Source organism: Strix aluco, chromosome 2, assembly GCF_031877795.1.
Source record: "Strix aluco isolate bStrAlu1 chromosome 2, bStrAlu1.hap1, whole genome shotgun sequence".
Lineage (NCBI taxonomy): Eukaryota > Metazoa > Chordata > Aves > Strigiformes > Strigidae > Strix > Strix aluco.
This window is the reverse complement of record NC_133932.1, coordinates 63,368,768-63,387,468: the sequence shown is the minus strand read 5'-3', so window position 1 is coordinate 63,387,468 and position 18,701 is coordinate 63,368,768. Positions and strand designations below refer to the sequence as shown.

The 18,701-nt window shown below is 37.9% G+C and overlaps 1 protein-coding gene across 5 annotated transcripts in view; it reads right to left on the bottom strand.

The window, feature by feature from the left end:
• Positions 1 to 472: 472 nt before the first annotated feature.
• Positions 473 to 18,701, bottom strand: part of HERC2 (HECT and RLD domain containing E3 ubiquitin protein ligase 2) — a 113,683-nt gene continuing 95,454 nt past the window's right edge. For all 5 annotated transcript variants that reach the window (XM_074815002.1, XM_074815005.1, XM_074815004.1 and 2 more), the window contains 10 exons: positions 18,258 to 18,445; positions 17,377 to 17,574; positions 15,390 to 15,473; positions 6,684 to 6,825; positions 5,741 to 5,935; positions 5,531 to 5,643; positions 4,483 to 4,673; positions 2,660 to 2,765; positions 1,918 to 2,130; positions 473 to 1,310 (listed from right to left, as the gene is read on the bottom strand). In XM_074815002.1, the coding sequence (XP_074671103.1) occupies positions 1,038 to 1,310; positions 1,918 to 2,130; positions 2,660 to 2,765; positions 4,483 to 4,673; positions 5,531 to 5,643; positions 5,741 to 5,935; positions 6,684 to 6,825; positions 15,390 to 15,473; positions 17,377 to 17,574; positions 18,258 to 18,445 (1,703 nt within the window). In that variant the 3' untranslated portion in view covers positions 473 to 1,037. The remainder of the gene's footprint in view (positions 1,311 to 1,917; positions 2,131 to 2,659; positions 2,766 to 4,482; positions 4,674 to 5,530; positions 5,644 to 5,740; positions 5,936 to 6,683; positions 6,826 to 15,389; positions 15,474 to 17,376; positions 17,575 to 18,257; positions 18,446 to 18,701) is intronic.

Genomic DNA, 18,701 nt, shown 5'->3' with positions numbered 1-18,701 from the left:
CCTCAAAATCAATTTTTCCCAGGTGTCCAAGAACAAATTTACCATTACTGACCACAGTATCAGTAGAAACAACTGCCTAAGCGAAGTGTCCCTAATCACTACCATTAACATGTTGTGTAGACTTGCTCTGAGTTTACTATAGCTCATGTTGTGTCTACGGCAATGCACCTACTATTGGTGGAGCAGCACCAGCAATGTTTAGTCCACAACTATAAACATAGTGTAAACAGAAACATTTCTTAGCAGAGCTATTGCAATGTTCGTCTCATGTAACTGCTGCATTACTACTAAAAAACACATCCTATTTTTTTCTGTGGCAGAACTTTTATTTGGAGGGAAATTATAACTTTTGCATTTACATGGCACAAATTATATACATTACACTTTCCATGATAAGAATTATGATGCTGTTCACAGAAAGGTATCAAATTTGAGATAAATAATGCATAAGCTAAAATATACAAACCAGGGGTGGAGGTGAAACTATTGGCAATTTTTATTATCTATAGAAGAATTTCAAGGAATAATGTTAATTCAATGTTCAAAAATTTTTAACAAACTTCTAGTAAAGTTAATTGAAATATTTATAATACTATTCAGTTGTTGCACAGTATTTCCAATATACAGTCAAGAAGATGCACAGAACACAACACTTAATAAGAAAAAACCTATTGCACCCACAATTTAAAGGTTTCACTGCCTTTTGGATGCTGCACTACCATATTTATACAAACATTTACAACACTTCAGTAAACACAAAGGTTCTAAATGTAGTGCAGCATTATGGGGGGCCACTTTCAGCTCTTAAAATAAATGTTAAATGCCCATATACTGTGCCATTTATTCTAAGCTGATGGTTTAAGCTGTAACCTTTAATTCCTACTGTGAGTAGCAAACACACACTTTCCCCACGTTCAGAAGATTACCATCCCTCTGACTACACAGTCTATATTCCAAGACCTAAACTGTCCTTGGCTTCATTGCCATTTTGGCATTTTGCCTCAGTGCTTGTGACAACTATCCTTTATATTATTTTTTTAATGTCCTGTTAAGTAGTCCTGTGTAGAATCTGAAGCAAAAGAATCTGCATCTTCATTATCAGAATCATCACTACTGTCATCAGCTGCTGGCTCTCCTGTCAGTGCTATCCGGGCATAGTCATCAGTGTCTATAGACTTGCAGAAGTGGATGGCATACTTCAGTTTTTCCTCTAGTACTTGCTTACAGGAATACCTGGGCAGCTTCAGGAGAAAGAAGCAAGTGTATGACTCGGGAAGGAAGTGGTCTGGAGGATTGTATTTATCCAATACCTGTTGAAAACAAAAAGCATAATATTTTTGATTCACTGTCCAAAGCACAAATAAATATCACGATAATTCTTGAGAATTTTTTTAACAGTGTCTTAGATTTGCAATTCTGATGCCAAAGTTTCTTCAAAAAAAAAAAATTAAGAAAAACATCCATCTTCACTACACTAAGTAAATAAATAAAACCAAACATATATGAGCTTTTTTTATTATGAATATGTGGTTGGGAACAATATAAAAAAAGATTATATTACTTCAGCAAATACTAAAATACGATTTGAAGATTGTGGGGTTTTAGCCTAGCTGCAATGATTAACTGAGCTGAATGAAATGCTAAATAAATGCCTGCACACACAGTTGATGATTGACAGCAGAAAACTATCAAAATCCAGAGAAGCAAATGGCTGGGAAAGAAACGAATGTCCACTTTGCCAAGCCAAGAGAGAAAAATATTTATGCACATTACAGGTCTCTGTTACATTGTGGATTCAACAGTGCAAAGCTGCATAAACAGTTTAATGAAATCAGCCTGTTCTCCTGTTATGTCATACTACTCTCCAGTACCAACTTTTTTAAATAAAAACCCCGCACACTATCCCATGCACCTTACCTGAATAACAAAGTCCCTCCCTCTAAAGTCTGCAATAGTCCTGGGCAGCCTTGTTCTACCCCACACAAAACGCAGGAAAAGAGATCGCTCTGTATTGGAGAAGGACTCCATCACTTCCCAGAACCACTGTATCAAGGAAGCAGTTGGTTCAATGCCTTTATAAGTTGCTACAGATTTCAGAAGGTGAAGTGGAATATCTGGACTTCCGCATACCTGAAAAATAAAATATAGTGATAGGCTACAAAAGTCTGATCCAATCAATTACAGGTGATTTGTTCCCCCCATTCCTTTACAATATTTACATTCCTTTACAACTCACAAAATGAACATTCAAATATTTTGAGTGCTGTGCATGGTCTCCTATTAAAATACTACTAAATATACATCTTCCCATCAGCGGGCAATAATGAACCTTCTTTCCTATTTCTTTATCACATAAAGAACTAAACATTTGGGATTAATACCTCCAATTCACCTCCTAGGTCCCTGTTTTGTGACTTTGTTTGTTTTTTCTTGTTTCTTCCAGAGACAATTCATTACACCACTGCTCAGCTCTATCAAAATAACCTTATTAACACAAAGAGGGCAATTAAACATTTTCTAGTCTTCCCTTGGACAAAATGTTTGCAATCACAGAGCGATCATTGTAAACAGTATTTAATATGGGGTTTGGATTAGTAAGATAAGTGAAGAATCTAACTCCAAGTTAGTGTGACAGAGGTAGCGAAGCAGAAATTGATACCATAGTTTCCAGTTCATATCCTGTGAAGAGTGAAAGCAAAGGAACTGGAACAACACGGGCCATCCCCTCACGAACTGCTGCAACTTGTTCGTCAAATTCATGAAGTCTGCAGAGACACATTTTCAGAGTTTCTGTGAATGCCATTTCTAGCAATTATTTCTAGCAATTACTAGAATTATCAAGGAGACCTTAACCATTCTCCTCAGCTATACACCAAGGAACATTAATAAACATTTATCACACAAGATACTTGACTTATAACAGTTTCTAAATCAATTCATATTGCAGAGCAAGCTCAGTATGGAGAGATATCTCCCAGTGTTTAGGATACTTTATTTCCAGTATTATTCACATCATGTGCCTGACAAGAACAAACCAACACCCCATTTGGAAACGACAAGCTCTTGGGAAGAGAAGGGCTGTGCTTTGAAACTCTACCCTCAAAGATTCCCAACACTAGACAGACATTATGGTAACAGAAAAACAGGTCTGAACTAAAACATGATGTCTGAGGGGACAAGAGCTGTTTTATTTCAAGACAGGCACAGATAAGTCTAACATTTTGCTGCTTCTACTGCCACCCATTATTTGTGTTTTGTTTTTTTTTTCCCTGTCAAATAATTTCTGAGATGTTTTACAGAGCTCTCCAGAGCAAAGATCACATCATTGACAAGTCCTGTCCTCAGGAACAATGATGTCAGGACAAACTTGGTCTTTTGCATCCACTTTTTCACATGGATTCTATTCAGGTGCTAGTTTTACCTCTCAAGGGTTACATATAATTAAAAAACTTGATACTTAATCTAAACATTTAAATGTTTATCCCAAAGGCCTTTAACTGTAAAATCCTTTTGAATTGCTTGTGTCCTTTGAGGACAGCCAGAACTGGCAAGAGAACAAAACTGTTTCTTCAAAGAATTGTAATATTTTATATTGACATATCATTTATCTATTCCAAATGAAACTTCTCTCTACTGTCAAAAAGAGATTTAAATATTAGTTCATAACCATTTATAGAAAAAAAAATAAAAACAAAGACTGTCATTCAGTAGTTGTTGGCAGACACTATAACTACAAGCTAATAAGCAAGTCTTACTTATGCACTCTCTAAAACTGTTAACTATGGAAGAGAGAATAAAACAACTAATAATCAGTTTCTCATCCAAACTATCTAAATTTCCGTATTTCAATTGGCACTAGGCCCACTGCTTCACTTAACAAGATGCCTATGGTGGCTTCTTAGATGTACTTGTCTAGATTAGCTACCTAGGTATTTAAGTAACCAAAGGCCTGTCTTCTCAAATAGCGAACAATTATTTCCCAGTGATTTCAGTGAAATGTTCAGTTTTTGGCATCTCTGGGCGAATTTACTTGTCTGCACATACGTGTCAGACATTTTATGGTGTCCAAGGAATGAACATTTTGTTTTGTATATTCCAACTTAGATAAGAATAGAGTAAGAATTCAGCTGGGGCAGCTCTTCACTGCTATTGATCAAGGGTATTACTTTATCACATCAGAAGAACTAGATGGATGGGGCATTTCTCCACCTGTAAAACTGTCTGCCAAAACTGCTCTGTCAGGACAGCTATTCAAAGCTAGAGCCATACCTGACAGTTTATTTTGCTTCCTAAAAATTAAGTTTAATCTTTTCTCCTTGGATAGATTAAAAGAAGTCAGAAAATCAACACTGTAATCACATGAAAATATTAAAACACTTGAATACAAGATGTTTAAGTAGTATATTGTTTAAAAGCTTTTGCATGTTTTTTAAAAGAAAATGCTTATTCGCGTCAATAATTTGAATAACTTATTCAACAAACCTGTAGTTTATTGCCAGCCTCACATACTCAGCTCTGTTATCCAGGGTAATATGGGTGTATTTTGAACTCAACTGAATATCCTGACCACTTGCGTTGGGCACAGTGAATGGGAGGCTCATAGCTTCAAACTCTTCTGAAGTAGCTTCATTGTCTCGAATGTACATAAGTCCAGGAATAAAATCTTTATCAACCTTTTGAAAATAATCCCGAGTTAAAGTCAGTTAACTAGCACTATACAACAGCATCGTTTGCATCACGTGTCATCTACCAAAAGCATTATCAAACGTCTGACCACAACCCATCTAAATTAATTTCAAAGCCATAAAATGGCTTAGTATTTTACATAAAATTTCATTATCCTGGGATGTAGGAGGGTGCATGGATTCCAGATTTCAATCCTTTTGGGGAGCATTTGCCAAGAAACTCTATTAAACAAGCAAATGGATTTAAAGCTTAAAAACATAATCTTCTCTACAGAGTCTACAGGCTGGTTTTGGTACAAAAGGAATCCCCTTACTGACAAGTAAATGACTCTGCTTCTACAGTAAGTACATTTCTACATTGCAGTTCTCTTCACAGTGAAGACCTAACCCTTACTCCATGTTTACTGAGCTCAATAAACAGAAATTGAAAGTTTGTGATGTTCAGTATGTGGGCACAAACTATTTTCAGTAGTAGTTTGAACTCATTTTCTTTCACTTCAAAACAGTGTAGGTGTGTACACCCAATCAGTTACTGCATCTTGGCACAACAGACAGTAACAGCTACAGAAAGGTCTACTGGAAAGTAGGAGTTCGACCACAAACCCATGAGAAGATTTGAGAATGCTCTAGAATTCAAATAAGCTTATTTAACTACTTCTGAACAACTTAAATTTACAGTTTTAACAGTGAGTACAAAGTCATCCTTATATACTGGCTCAAAACATAAAAAGGCAGACAAAATACAAGTATATAGAAACCAGGAAAACCAATCACTGGAGAAAAATTTATGCTAGAGTCTGCTTGTCTTCTGTAAGTTACGTCTTACTCATGAACTTCACACTTACCTCACTGAGATCAGCAATTGTTAGGTTCATTCCTGCAAGCTGTTTCCACACTGGCTCAGCCAGGTTGAGGCTCAGAGGGCTGCCAGTACGGATAGCAATGCCCAAAAGTACACCTGTAATTTCAAACACAGTGTTTTCAATTTCTGTTAGATTCCCAATATTCTGATAATGTAATGCAAATAGAATGTCACAATGTTGCTAAAAAATTACCAAGAAAACGAAACATGTTCATATGCAAGAGTGACTTGGCAGCAGGATTTAATAGGAAACAATCTCTGTTTGCTCCAGATTCATCTCTTCCATTTGGTGTCACAATTAACAGAGGGGTCAGCCCATTCTGAAGCTCCTCGCACATTTCTGCTATTGATTCACTGTAACCTCCGCCGCAATCATCCACAGATTCACCTTGGAGAAGAGAAAAGGCTCAAAATTAAATGTTCTTTCAAAAATAAAGTATTGCAATAAACTGTATTTCTTTCCACAGGGATGACTGAGTAAACGGAAGTTTACTAAAAGCTACGCTGTCATATCTGTTCATATGGAAACCTTTTATGTTTTGCGTTATATTTGGATATTTCCAGTTCATTGTAAATCATATTATTTAGAAGATTATACAACACATCACAGTGTCAAAAATACTATTTTGCCAGAGTGTAACTAACATTTTTGTGTTATACACTAATTAAATAGAGAAACTCAAAGCAACATGACTCTTAAGTGACATTTTAAAGTAGATTTATATATCTTATATACAGTTGATAGAAAGGTTCATCAATCTCAAATATTTTTCCATCAAAAAGCCTGAAGTGGTATGTTAATTGTAAAAACAACCCTACCAGTAAAATCAGCTAGCCAGGATTATTTACCAATTCAGACAGCTGAAAAACAGGTTTAGGTTTTGCAGAACATTTGTTGTCAGCAGAAGAGTTGCCCCTAGAATTTGAGAATTACAGACACATTTCCACTATCTTCAGGTTTTTTATAAAATCACTTAAGAAGACTTTTTTACTTCCTAACATTTTAAGCACGTTCCTCTGCCTACACACACAGCTTTCCTGTATCTCTTCCTTCAGGTACTCAAAAAAAAAAAAAAATCTGAAGAAAATTGTAAAGTTAAGTGCAAAATAGCCGGGGAGGTGGAGAATCCTCTTACCAACAAACTTGACTTTCCAAACACGATGAGGAAGCAGAAGGCTATCAGGGCTAAAGGAACTCATTTTAGCACACATCTGTCCAAACACTGACTTTGTACCATCAGGCCCAGCCAGTCCTCCTTTACTCCTAGAACGTTTTACCTATTGAGTAAGCACATTATAAAAGACAGTGTAAGAACATATTTCAGCTGGCATCGCTGTGCAGATCAGACCATAAGATTAAGGTTTATAAAATACTAACATGTTCAGTGAAACATTTGCAGAGGTCCACAGTGTATTTTATATACGTGACATATACAGAAGAGGAAACAAATTTCAAATTACAGCACTACAGTATTTTTCAGTACCATTTAATATCCATCCCTAGATATGGATATCACAGACTCCTATTACTTAACACGATCCTCTCCAGGAGGATGAAAGCACTTAACACCTCAAACTATTAGAAGCCCAGAAGTATTTCAGAATCACATGATGGTTGAGGTTGGAATGGACCTCTGGAGGTCATCTGGTCCAAACCCCCCTGCTCAAGCACGGCCACCTAGAGACAACTGCCCAGGACCATGTCAAGACGGCTTTCAAATATCTCCACAAACAGAGACTCCACTCCCTAGCCTCCCTGGGCAACCTGTGCTGGTGCTCAGTCACCGAAGGAACCTGTCAAGCTCGATCAACCTGTGCCAGTGCTCAGTCACAGTGAAAAAGTGTTTCCTGATGTTTGGAGGGAAGCTCCTGTGTTTCAGTTTGTGCCCACTGCCTCTGGTCCTGCCACTGGGCACCACTGAGCAAAGCCTGGCTCCATCCTTTCTGCACTCTCCCTTCAGGTGTGCAAAAATATACATTAAGGAGATGCCCCCCGAGCTTTCTCTTCTCCAGGCAGAACAGTGCCAGCTCTCTCAGTCTTTCCTCTTAGGAGAGATGTTCCAGTCCCTTAATCATCTTTGCGGCCCTTCACTGGACTCTCTCCAGTATGTCCATGTCTCATACTGGGGTGCCCAGCACTGGACCCAGCACTTCAGCCTCATCAGTGCTGAGGGGAACGACTACCTCCCATGACCTGCTGGCAACACTCCTGATGCAGCCCAGGATACCCATTAACCTTCTTCATGGCAAGGGTACATTGGTGGCTCATGTTCAAATTGGTGCCCACCAGGACTCCCAGCTACTTTTTCTGCCAAGCTGCTTTCCAGCTGGGCAGCCCCCAGCACATAACTGGTGCCTGGGGTTGTTCCTCCCCAGGTGAAGGACTTTGCACTTCCACTTGTTGAACTTCATGAGGTTCCTGTCAGGCCATTTCTTGAGCCTGCTGTGGTCCCTCTGGAAAGCAGCATGACCCTCTGGTGTATCAACCACCCCTCCCTGTTTTGTATCATCAACAAACTTGCCAAGGGTACATTCTGCCCCATCATCTAGATCATTCATTAATGTTCAAAGATGTTGAACAGAACTGGAGCCAGTATTGACCCCCAGGGTACACTGCTAGTTACTGGCCTCCGATTAGACTTCACGCCACTGATCACCATCCTCTGGACCCGGCTGTTTAGCCATTTTTGAACCCAGCTCACTGTCTGCTCATCCAGCCCGTATGTTGGTCAGCTTGTTTCTGATATAAAAATAGGACATACCTAAACATTAAGGAGAAAGACTTACTGATTCCAGGATAGGCTGCACTGCAACTTCTGCAGTAGGTCCTATCTCTGACATAGCTGTTTAACTGTCAGTGGTTACTACAGTTATCACCATTTATAAGCACTGCAAATGCCAGCACCTCTGTAATAGAAGAAATTTTTCAACTAATGCTTGGATTTGCACAAACATGAAAAACAGTATCTGGTTATCTACATACTTCCACTACATGTCCTGAACTGACCTGACAATGCTGAATGACTGATTATTCTGGGTAATTTCTATGACCTGACATCATTATAACTATGTGAGACAATCTTAGTTCAAACACAGCTAACCACAATGATGGTGACTTTTTTTTCGAAATGAAACTAAAAATTTCGAGGTTGATTAGGCCTTAGTAATTTTACTGTTAGAGCTGGAAACATGCAAAAACAATAGGTGTGTTCACTGCAGCTGGACAGAATGATATCAGTTGACAACCCTGTGGGTTTTCTTCCCTACATAAGGCATTTTACGTTCTCTCAACCACCAATACCTTACTTTATCTTTAATTTCAAACAGTTCATTGTTCATCTGTCTCTGTTCAGCATTATATCTGTTCATCTTTAAAGGAAAACGGAAAAACAGAGGGGGATCGATGATAAAATTTGTTAATAAAGTTTTCTTCCCCTATTTCTGAAGCAGCCACAATTGCCTGGGTAAATTCAATTTTTCTGGATTGCAATCAACTTAGTTAATGCATCCTATCTCTACTCATACATTCAATTGTTAAATTTGGGTAATTTTTCATACACAGAGGCTTTGTTGTTGGCCAGAAAACTAAATACATGCTATTCTTATATTCATTAATTGATAATATTTAAATACGCATCTACAATAGCTCTAAAAAATAAGTAAGCACTACCAAAATACATATATATATACACAGAGTAATGTGTTTCTTAGGCACCTACAGAAGTTTATTTTAAGATTTGATGAAGATCCATAAGGAATGACATGCATGGAAAATCCCATGTATTTTGCTGCAAGAGATGCACAAAAGTAGGTAAGAATACAAAAAGCATTTCACCAGTATAGAGAAGAAAGAAATGGAAAGTAAACAGAAGGCTGGAGAAACCCAAGATATTTTTTTTCTGTCTGGTGTTCTGCAATTTATTATTCTCAACCTGCTCTGACTGCAAAGGGATTCCTACAGTGCACATAGTTCACCATTATCCATGAGACTGTTCATTCAGAAATAACCCTGACTCATCCCACTAATCTGTATTTGGTTCCACTTCAAGCTACGGTGCATCTCAAAATCCAGTTGGTCCGATGCTGCATACTTCTGATGCTTTGGATAAAATATCCACCAGATTTCTTTCAGGTTTTATTGAATGAAATGGCTGACACACTCAAGTTCTCCTTCTGTATAAGATGTTCTGTATGAACACAAGCGGGTTTTAATTCAATGGATTTCTAAGGAATTTGGATGCCCAAGAAGTTTTTAAGTTGAGAAATCACTGAGTCTTCTCTTAAAGAGAGGAACGTATGAGCAGAAGGTCTATAAAAGCAGTAGTTAATTCACTGTTTTTTTCAAACCTCAGACCTAAAATACAAATAATACAAAAAGTGACAATAAAAAGGCAAGCAATCTTGCCTGAACTGAACAGGATGGCATGCACATTTACAATTATACATTTTATTTAGTATTTATTTACTAGCAACACAGAATTTTCATTTAATCTGATCATTTAGATGCAAGAATGGTTGCAATTTGACTTTTAACAAAGCAATGTAAGAACACAGTGAAGGATTATTGGTATTTCCACCAGCACCTTAACATATTACTTGCTGACAAAGACAGATGCCCATATTAAAATTTATTAGGTTATTAGCAAAGAGTAAAACACTTCACTGAAAAATGGCAAAAATTCATACAAATATGTTTAGGCCACAATCCACCACAGGTGTTTTAGCTTTTTATTGTAGAGGTCTGGAGCACAGCATTTTGCTCATGTTTCCAAATCACCCCCTGTGAAATCTGTTTTACGGAATAGGGTCAGATATGACCCTCATTGAATACATGCCTTATTAAACACAGATTATGCAGCATCTCAGATTTTTAAAATACAGTTCCAGCCTTCTTGGTGATGAGGTAACTTTTTAGCATAAAACAAGTTAATATGTTGATTAGAGCCCAAGAAGCATTATCATAAAACAGTCTGCCATCAGAAGATATCAGCTTGTGGAAAACCAACATTTCTTGGACCAGAGAGAAATGCAGCAGCTCAAAAGTAGCATACAGTGAAGTGTGGAAGAATCAAGGTCAAGAACTTGCCACAGTGAATAATCACTTATTGTGAGCAGAACCATGCAAAGGGGGAGATGTACTCAAGTCAATCTGTAATCTGGTTAAAGCATTTTGAAGTGACAAAGACCAAAAATTTAAGTTCTTTCTCTGAATCTAAAGAAACAATCTTTTTGTCTCAAGCAGCCTGAGAGTACCCACTGAAATACTGGCCATCCTATGGGACTCTCCAACCCACCAGGACTTGGAAGAAATGTAGTACATGAAGCCATGCACTCAGAGACTGAAAAAAAAGTCCACAAAAAGATAGCAGCTTATTAGTTGGAATCAGATAAGAAAAATGTACTGTTAACATACAAGATAGATATATATGAAGAAAACAAACACAATTCAAAGATATGTAATGAAACCAATCTCCAGAAGAGGTAGAGAAGTATCAGTGTTATAATACAAGAGTAAAGACAGTGTCTCACCTATACCTTGAGGTTTCAGTTATCTATGCTCGAACTGAAATGCTACAGAAAAAATACAGTATAAAAAGATGAGTAGAGAAAGACTATTCTACACAAGCAGACAAAAAAGCTTAGCCTAATGAATACAGGAAAAATGAAGTCTGTCATGAAATGACTGTTCTTTAAAAACACATTTGATAAAGCAGAAAACAATAACCAGAAAGGAGGAATGTTGTTATTTAAACTGAAATATAACACTCACAAAAGAACAAATAATTCATTGATATGCTGTGCCTACTTTAAGATCAGATTATTTTTAATCATCATGCTACTGAGATTTCTGTAACCTACATTTAATAAGAAGTCTAGTGAAGAGGAAGAAACTATTCTTAAAGTGGGATTGCATATATCCATACATGTGACATTTCTCCCATAACAGTAGAGAACATTGAACCAGGAGATCATTTGCAGCATTACATTCGTGAAAGTAGACATTCTCCTTAACAACTGAAATTTGTTTCCCTTTTAAAAGGAAGAAATTCCTTTCAACTGCTGTGATAATCTCTTTCATCTAAAGGCAAAGATATGATTTAACAGCATTATGAATATGTCTGCCTATAGGTCATAATACACTGTCCATTTGACACCACATGAGCTTAAATACTAGGTAAATCTGATCTGCTAGTTAAGAGGGTCGGTAAGTAAACTCGAGCACTGGAGCCCTGTCTGCAACTTCTAGTTCACTTTCTGGCTCAGTCTTCAATTACTACTATTACACCTTTCCAGAACAAGGCCCAGGTGCTATTTTGGAACATCTCGCTTAATGACCACTCCCAAGAAGTAATACAGATAAAACTGCATCAAGCTTGGTTTCTTCTGCCCTACACAGCCATAGAACCACAGAATCATTCAGGTTGGAAAAGACATTTGGGATCATTGAGTCCAACCATCAGCCCTACTCTACAAAGTTCTCCCCTACACCATATCCCCCAACATCTCATCTAAACGACCCTTAAACACATCCAGGGATGGTGACTCCACCACCTCCCTGGGCAGCCTAGTCCACTGTCTAACCACTCGTTCTCTGAAAAATTTTTTCCTAATGTCCAGTGTGAACCTCTACTGTTGCAGTTTAAAGCCATTCCCTCTTGTTCTATTGCTAATTACCTGTGAGAAGAGACCAGCACCAACCTCTCTACAATGTCCTTTCAGGTAGGTGTAGAGAGTGATGAGGTCTCCCCTCAGTCTTCTCTTCCTCAAACTGAACAGTCCCAGCTCCTTCAATCGCTCCTCATAGGATCTGTTCTCCAGGCCCTTCACCAGCTTTGTTGCCCTCCTCTGCGCTCACTCCAGCACCTCGATATCTCTCTTGTATTGAGGTGCCCAAAACTGGACACAATACTCCAGGTGTGGCCTCACCAGTGCAGAGTACAGGGGGACTATCACCTCCCTACTTCTGCTGGTCACACTATTTCTAACACAAGCCAGGATGCCGTTGGCTTTCTTGGCCACCTGGGCACACTGTTGGCTCATGTTCAGCTGCTTGTCAATTAGAACCCCCAGATCCTTCTCTTCCAGACAGCTCTCCAGCCACACCTCCCCAGGCCTGTAGCGATGCATGGGGTTGTTGTGGCCCAAGTGCAGCACCTGGCACTTGGCCTTGTTCAAGCTCATCCCGTTAACACTGGCCCACTGATCCAATCTATCCAAGTCTCTCTGTAGAGCCTCCCTATCTTCATGTAGATCAACACTCCCGCTTAACTTGGTGTCATCTGTGAATTTACTGATAATATACTCTATGTCCTTATCAAGATCATCAATAAAGATGTTAAACAGAAATGGTCCCAACACTGAGCCCTGAGGAACACCACCTGTGACTGGCGACCAGCTGGATTTAGCTCCATTGACCACCACTCTCTGGGACCGTCCATCCAGCCAGTGCTTGACCCAGCAGACCGTTCGCTCATCCAGGCCATGGGCAGCCAGTTTTTCTATGAGAATCCTATGGGGAACTGTGTCAAATGCTTTTCGAAAGTCCAGGTAGACAATATCCACAGCTTTTCCCTCGTCCAATAGTCGGGTCATCTTGTCATAGAAGGAGATCAGGTTTGTCAGGCAGGACCTGCCTTTCATGAATCCACGCTGACCAGGCTTGATCCCCTGGTTGTCCATTATATGACTTGTAATGGCACTCAAGATGATCTGCTCCATGACCTTCCCTGGCACCGAGGTCAGACTGACAGGTCTATAGTTTCCTGGATCCTCCTTTCTGCCTCTCTTGTAGATGGGTATCACATTTGCCACCCTCCAGTCCAATGGGACCTCCCCAGTTAGCCATGAATTCAGTTCTCCAACAGTGTCCCAAACTGTTTCTGTGCATTCAGGCTTTCCCTCATGCTACATCTCAAAGCATAAAACATCTACTCCTCAATTCTATGCTGTAGAAATACCAGGCTGGCACTTGGGTGAGTTGCAGTACAAACATCATGTTGTATTTCATACACCATGAACAAGAGAACTACATAAAACTACTGTGTCCTACTATCACAAGGCTCCCAATAGAAAAGATGCCAGGCCAAGTAGTAAGGTGAATGCGATCTACTCTAAAGGAATCTGATCCATGTAAAACTTGACTTCAGGGCAAGGGAATGGTGTTTGGCTTGCTTTTATACCGCAAGTTAAGACAGCTGTTATGTCCAGTTCTGATACTTCCAAAGAAACCACTGAACAACAAAGTAAGCTGAGGAAATATTTTTAAAAAGTCAGTATCTGGAAGACAACTTTAAATTAAAAACTCATCTGTTTACTTGATACGAAGGAAGATGAAGTGAATTGACTGCGTATATAAATCGTAAGAAGAGTATTCTGAAAGCAAAAGGATCTTAAAAGCCTAGCTGCAGTTAAACTCACAACTGCAAATAAGATGAAAATTCTTAACACTGACAATTAGCTGTTGGAGACTATGTAAAGCAGCTTTGAATCTTCAACTAAATATTATAAAGGATCAAACAGTTTATGATCCACATTTTCATTCTCTGCAAAAGCTAACTCAAGAAATTGTGACCCATACTTCCTGCTGTGTAATCAGGCCAGATTATGAACATGGTCTTTTTTAGCCTTCACTTGGCTCAACCTAGGACAGACTTCTGTTGCAGCAATATTTCACTTCCCCCAGAAGCTATGAGAAGGGAAGCCCTGCAGCTACCAGTTCTTTTCCAGAGTTCAAGACAGATTCAAGTAATGAACTGGAATTAACTCAACAGGAGGAGGAGGACACTAGGAAATGGGCCCAAAACCTACTCACACTGGTTTCCTGCTTGAAGCTAAATACTCGCACTGCTTTATTGGACTTTATGAATTCACAGACACAAAGTAATGAGAAAATCTCTTGCACTCTCTTCAGCTTCAACTTCCCAAATAATAAACTAAAATAACACATTTTAAGCACGTAACATTATCACAAGAAATTTTAAGTGCCCATAGAAAACAGCAAAGAAGCAGAAACAGGGTCCAGCCACAATAGGATGTACTTCTGTTCACTAAGAAAAAACTAATTAGTCAAAATTTTCACAATTTCTCCATTCTAACCTTACATAGAGTAGGTTTTCTTACTTTTCACAATATACAAAAAAAGAGAAAACCACCACTGAAGGAAATAAATGCATGAGGACTCTGTAAGACCAGGCTTCAGTCCATTTAAACAAAAACAGTGTTTTATTATTCTATGTTGCAGAAATATCTATAAAAAAAGACATATCTGGCCTAAGGCACAACATTACATTTTCTAACGTCAATGATAAAGAAAAAAGCCCTTTTGTATCAAAGAGTTCTGCAATCAATATGACCACATGTGATGACCAGCAAAGGACAAGAATTTATCAGCCTAATTTTTAATTATATTCAAGGACTTTTTTTTTCCTTGCCTTTTTTTTTCCTTCATGTTCCCTGTTATGAAAGCAACAGCTGAATAATTCATCTGACCATTTGGAAAGGGAAGAAATGCATCAGAATCACTACTCTTAAATTGTTTAACGCAGTGAGTTTTGAAAAGTGGTTCTTTGTCAAGCAGGACATACTTTCCTCATTAAAGCCTAAATTGTTCACTCAGTATTTCAACAAGTGCCCCCCTCCCCCAAACTACAGTGCAGATGAAAACATACTGAAAAGAAAATGAGCAGTCCTTGCTGCATTCACTTCATTGTTTGATTCTCTTGATACAAATTCAACTCTTCAGTACTCAGATACCAAACAGCTGAAACAAAGGGACTTGACAAAGGTACAGCACTGTGGGCTAAATATACAGATACTAAAAACAAAACTTCAGCTTAAGATACCTGTATTCTGTTGAGCTCTACGACTGGCCCATGCTGACGATCTCTCACCATAGTTGCCTGCACAACTTTTCTGAAAGCTGCCTCCTAAAAAAAAAAAGAAAATACAGAAAGTTAAAATAGTGGCAAAACTGCAGTCAAATAAGAAAGCTGCACATATTTCAGATGAACACATACTTAGTTCAACTCAGGAAAAAATAAAGACTCTTCAGCAGAATAGAGAAACTGATCCTGCAATACTATCCTTCAGCAATTTCCTTTGAGTACACCACAAACACTAGTAAAAGTGTAACACCTCTGAGTCCTTCTTTAGAAGAAATGGAAACAAGCATCAAATACTTTTGAAATGCTAAAAATAAACAAAAGCTGTTTATAGATAAAGCTGTGAGATGTTAGTTAAGGATCATGTTATTTGTGCTAATACAATTCAAGTCTGAAACAGTCAGGAAACTAAAAAAGTAAAGAAAAAAGTCTCTCCTGTATCACTCAAAACCATGGCTTGAAAGGTTGTATTGCACCCAGATTCAGTTATTACTAAGCAACCAGCATGCCGCTGAGTGCAGTTATAAATTAGTTTATACCAAAATAACATAGGTATATGGAGAATAATGAATGTCAGAGAAAAACAATCAAAAGCACCAAAGATTAGATCATCATGCTATGGAAGGCAATAAACAAACAACAAATAAAAATTTAAAAAATAAAATTTTCTTGCAGATTCAAGTATCTGAGGTTCTCTCACTGAATATTTGGATCTAATTTTACACTGTCAAGTTTCAACCAAGCTTTAAAGAGATTTTTAAGTCTTTAGAATCTCTGAAGGTAAGCTTGACTTAAAAGCCTAGATATAAATATGGCATCACAACTTCTGGTGTCTCTGGTTCAATGCTTCTGACATAACATGCCTGATATCACATTTATATCTGAAGCCTTTCTGTAACTGTTCTGCAGACTCAAAGTAAATTATGTTGAATGTGCCTCCTGCATATCCATTCCTATACGTAACATCATACACCTAAAGACTCCCTATTAATAGCACTAACATATAAAAGTGTCACGAACAGAATAGGCAGGATTTCCCTTTCCTTTTTTCCAATTTAGGTTTTGATGAAAAATGTGAGGTATTCTCTTGGTCTGTGAAGCACGTATTCTGCTGGATTGCTCTACTACACAATTTTATTGGAGTCTAGAGAAAGAAACCGTGAGACAATACATGCTACGAGTCTAGTTACAGGCCATGTGTCTTGTTTAAGGACATGGAACTGCACTGCAGAGGGAAACTTAACTGCTTCTCTAATATATCTCCCAGCAGATTTTGTCTGTTTATATAACGTTATCATATTTTGTTAGACAAGTTACTATGACAGTGAGAAAATTCAGATCCAAAACTGATGATCATACTGAAGGCAAGTCATGTTTTCAAAGGCTTTCCATATCTGAAGTTTTGAGTAAGTGTTGTAAACTTGAAGCATTATGATTATTTAACTTTTCTCATGACTTGACTTTACTTACAACTATAAAAATCCATTTTCTTTACTGATTTGAGATTGAACTCCTACGTATTCTGTCTTCACTTTTAGCTCAGTCTAAAACAAGTTTGTACCTGCACAGAGCTTTGGATCAACTAGTGTATCACCTGATCATGACAACTGAAATAGAAAAAGCAGACAATGACCATTTCAAACCTACCTTACATTTTTTCCCAGGATAGCATCTACTGAATACTCTAGAAGACTTTGGCTATACTACACCTGAAGATTTACAGTGTAAAGATCAACACACAAAAGCACTGTTATGAAGAACTGAGGAGAATGTAATAAAAAGAACACATTCACAAAGAAAGAGGTTTGCATAATCAGAATGCAACTAGTTGATATACAACTTACAGAACAAATTGAGATATATAGTTCTATTTTCTTCAGAAACAGTTTAAACAGTACATTTCACTTACAGTGACAAATCACTCCCTTAAAAACATTCTGATAAATACCTTTCCCTGTGATATTAGTATGCCCCGTAATGTGTCAAACCCAACTGAGGGTCCTTGGCCAGTTTCATCAAGTCTTCCTTCAAGATCAAACATTGGAATGCAAGGACAGAAGAGTTCAGAAATGTGATGCAACAGCAGAAGCCTGTTTCTCAGTGAAATGATGGGAATTTCCTGCAGATGATTGTACTCCATAGGAACCTATGATAAGGCAGTGATATCCGAATGTAGTTTAGAATTATCATATCCTTTATTTTATTAAACAGAAGAACAATTTATAAAATTTACAGGTAAGTTTGTATTAGAAATTCAGATATTTGCTTATTCACACTGTCAAAACTTAATATACGGAGTTCAGTTGTTTATAAAAGATGTTAACAGTATCCATCTAAACCGAAACAAGTATTAGGAACATGACTGACTATTCTTGCTATTCCATATTTGACAATATGGAATGGCAGGAATAGTCTCTTTATCCATAAACATTTTACATTCCTGTCTTCACTGCACCCAGGCATTATAGCTGAAAGACAGAACATTCCAAAAACAATCTTCTCAACGTAAAGCAAGAAATGAAGAACTCCCTTGGAAGGCATATTATTCATAGCTGGAATACAGAATTAAAATGCCTGCCCATTTGCAAACTGAGTTACTGTTCTGCATTGGATTAACAACTGAATGAAGAGGCTTTTCTCGCCTCAGAAAACTGGAATCTTTCTTTGGAAATATGGAAGTAAAACAAAGTAACTGGCTGAAACTCAAAGACAAATCAAAGCACACTGAGCTTATGCAGGGATTTAGAAAAGAACTAAGTCTACTGGAAGATCAGTGATAAGCATACTAAGTATGTTTAAAATCTGAATTCAATAAGACAAAAATATTACCTGTGTAGGGAGCTTGCCAGCATTAGCAGGTTTACTGGTTGACCAAGCTAAAGTATGTGCGGATCCACAGGCTACTCTGTTGATCTTTTTACCCTGAAGTGCTGCAACCAAGCGTGGTCTTTGGATGGCATTAGTTGTTCCATCTCCAAGCTGCCCCTCATCATTATCTCCCCATGTATACACTTCCCCTAAACCAGTAAAAATAATTAATTGTTCTGAAGCTAAAATAGAAGCTTTTTGCCTTTTTTTTTTTTTAAATCAGCATTTATAAATCATTTAACCAAATGAGGCCTTGGACTGTAATCAAGATTTCTGGGACTGATGTCCATTTTGAGATCCACTATCTAGCGCAGATAAATCTTGAATGGCATGGTTAGGCCCATGGTCTATATAGAGCAGCTAGTGTAAGATGCATTTATTTCCTCATAGTTTGTATAACTTTAA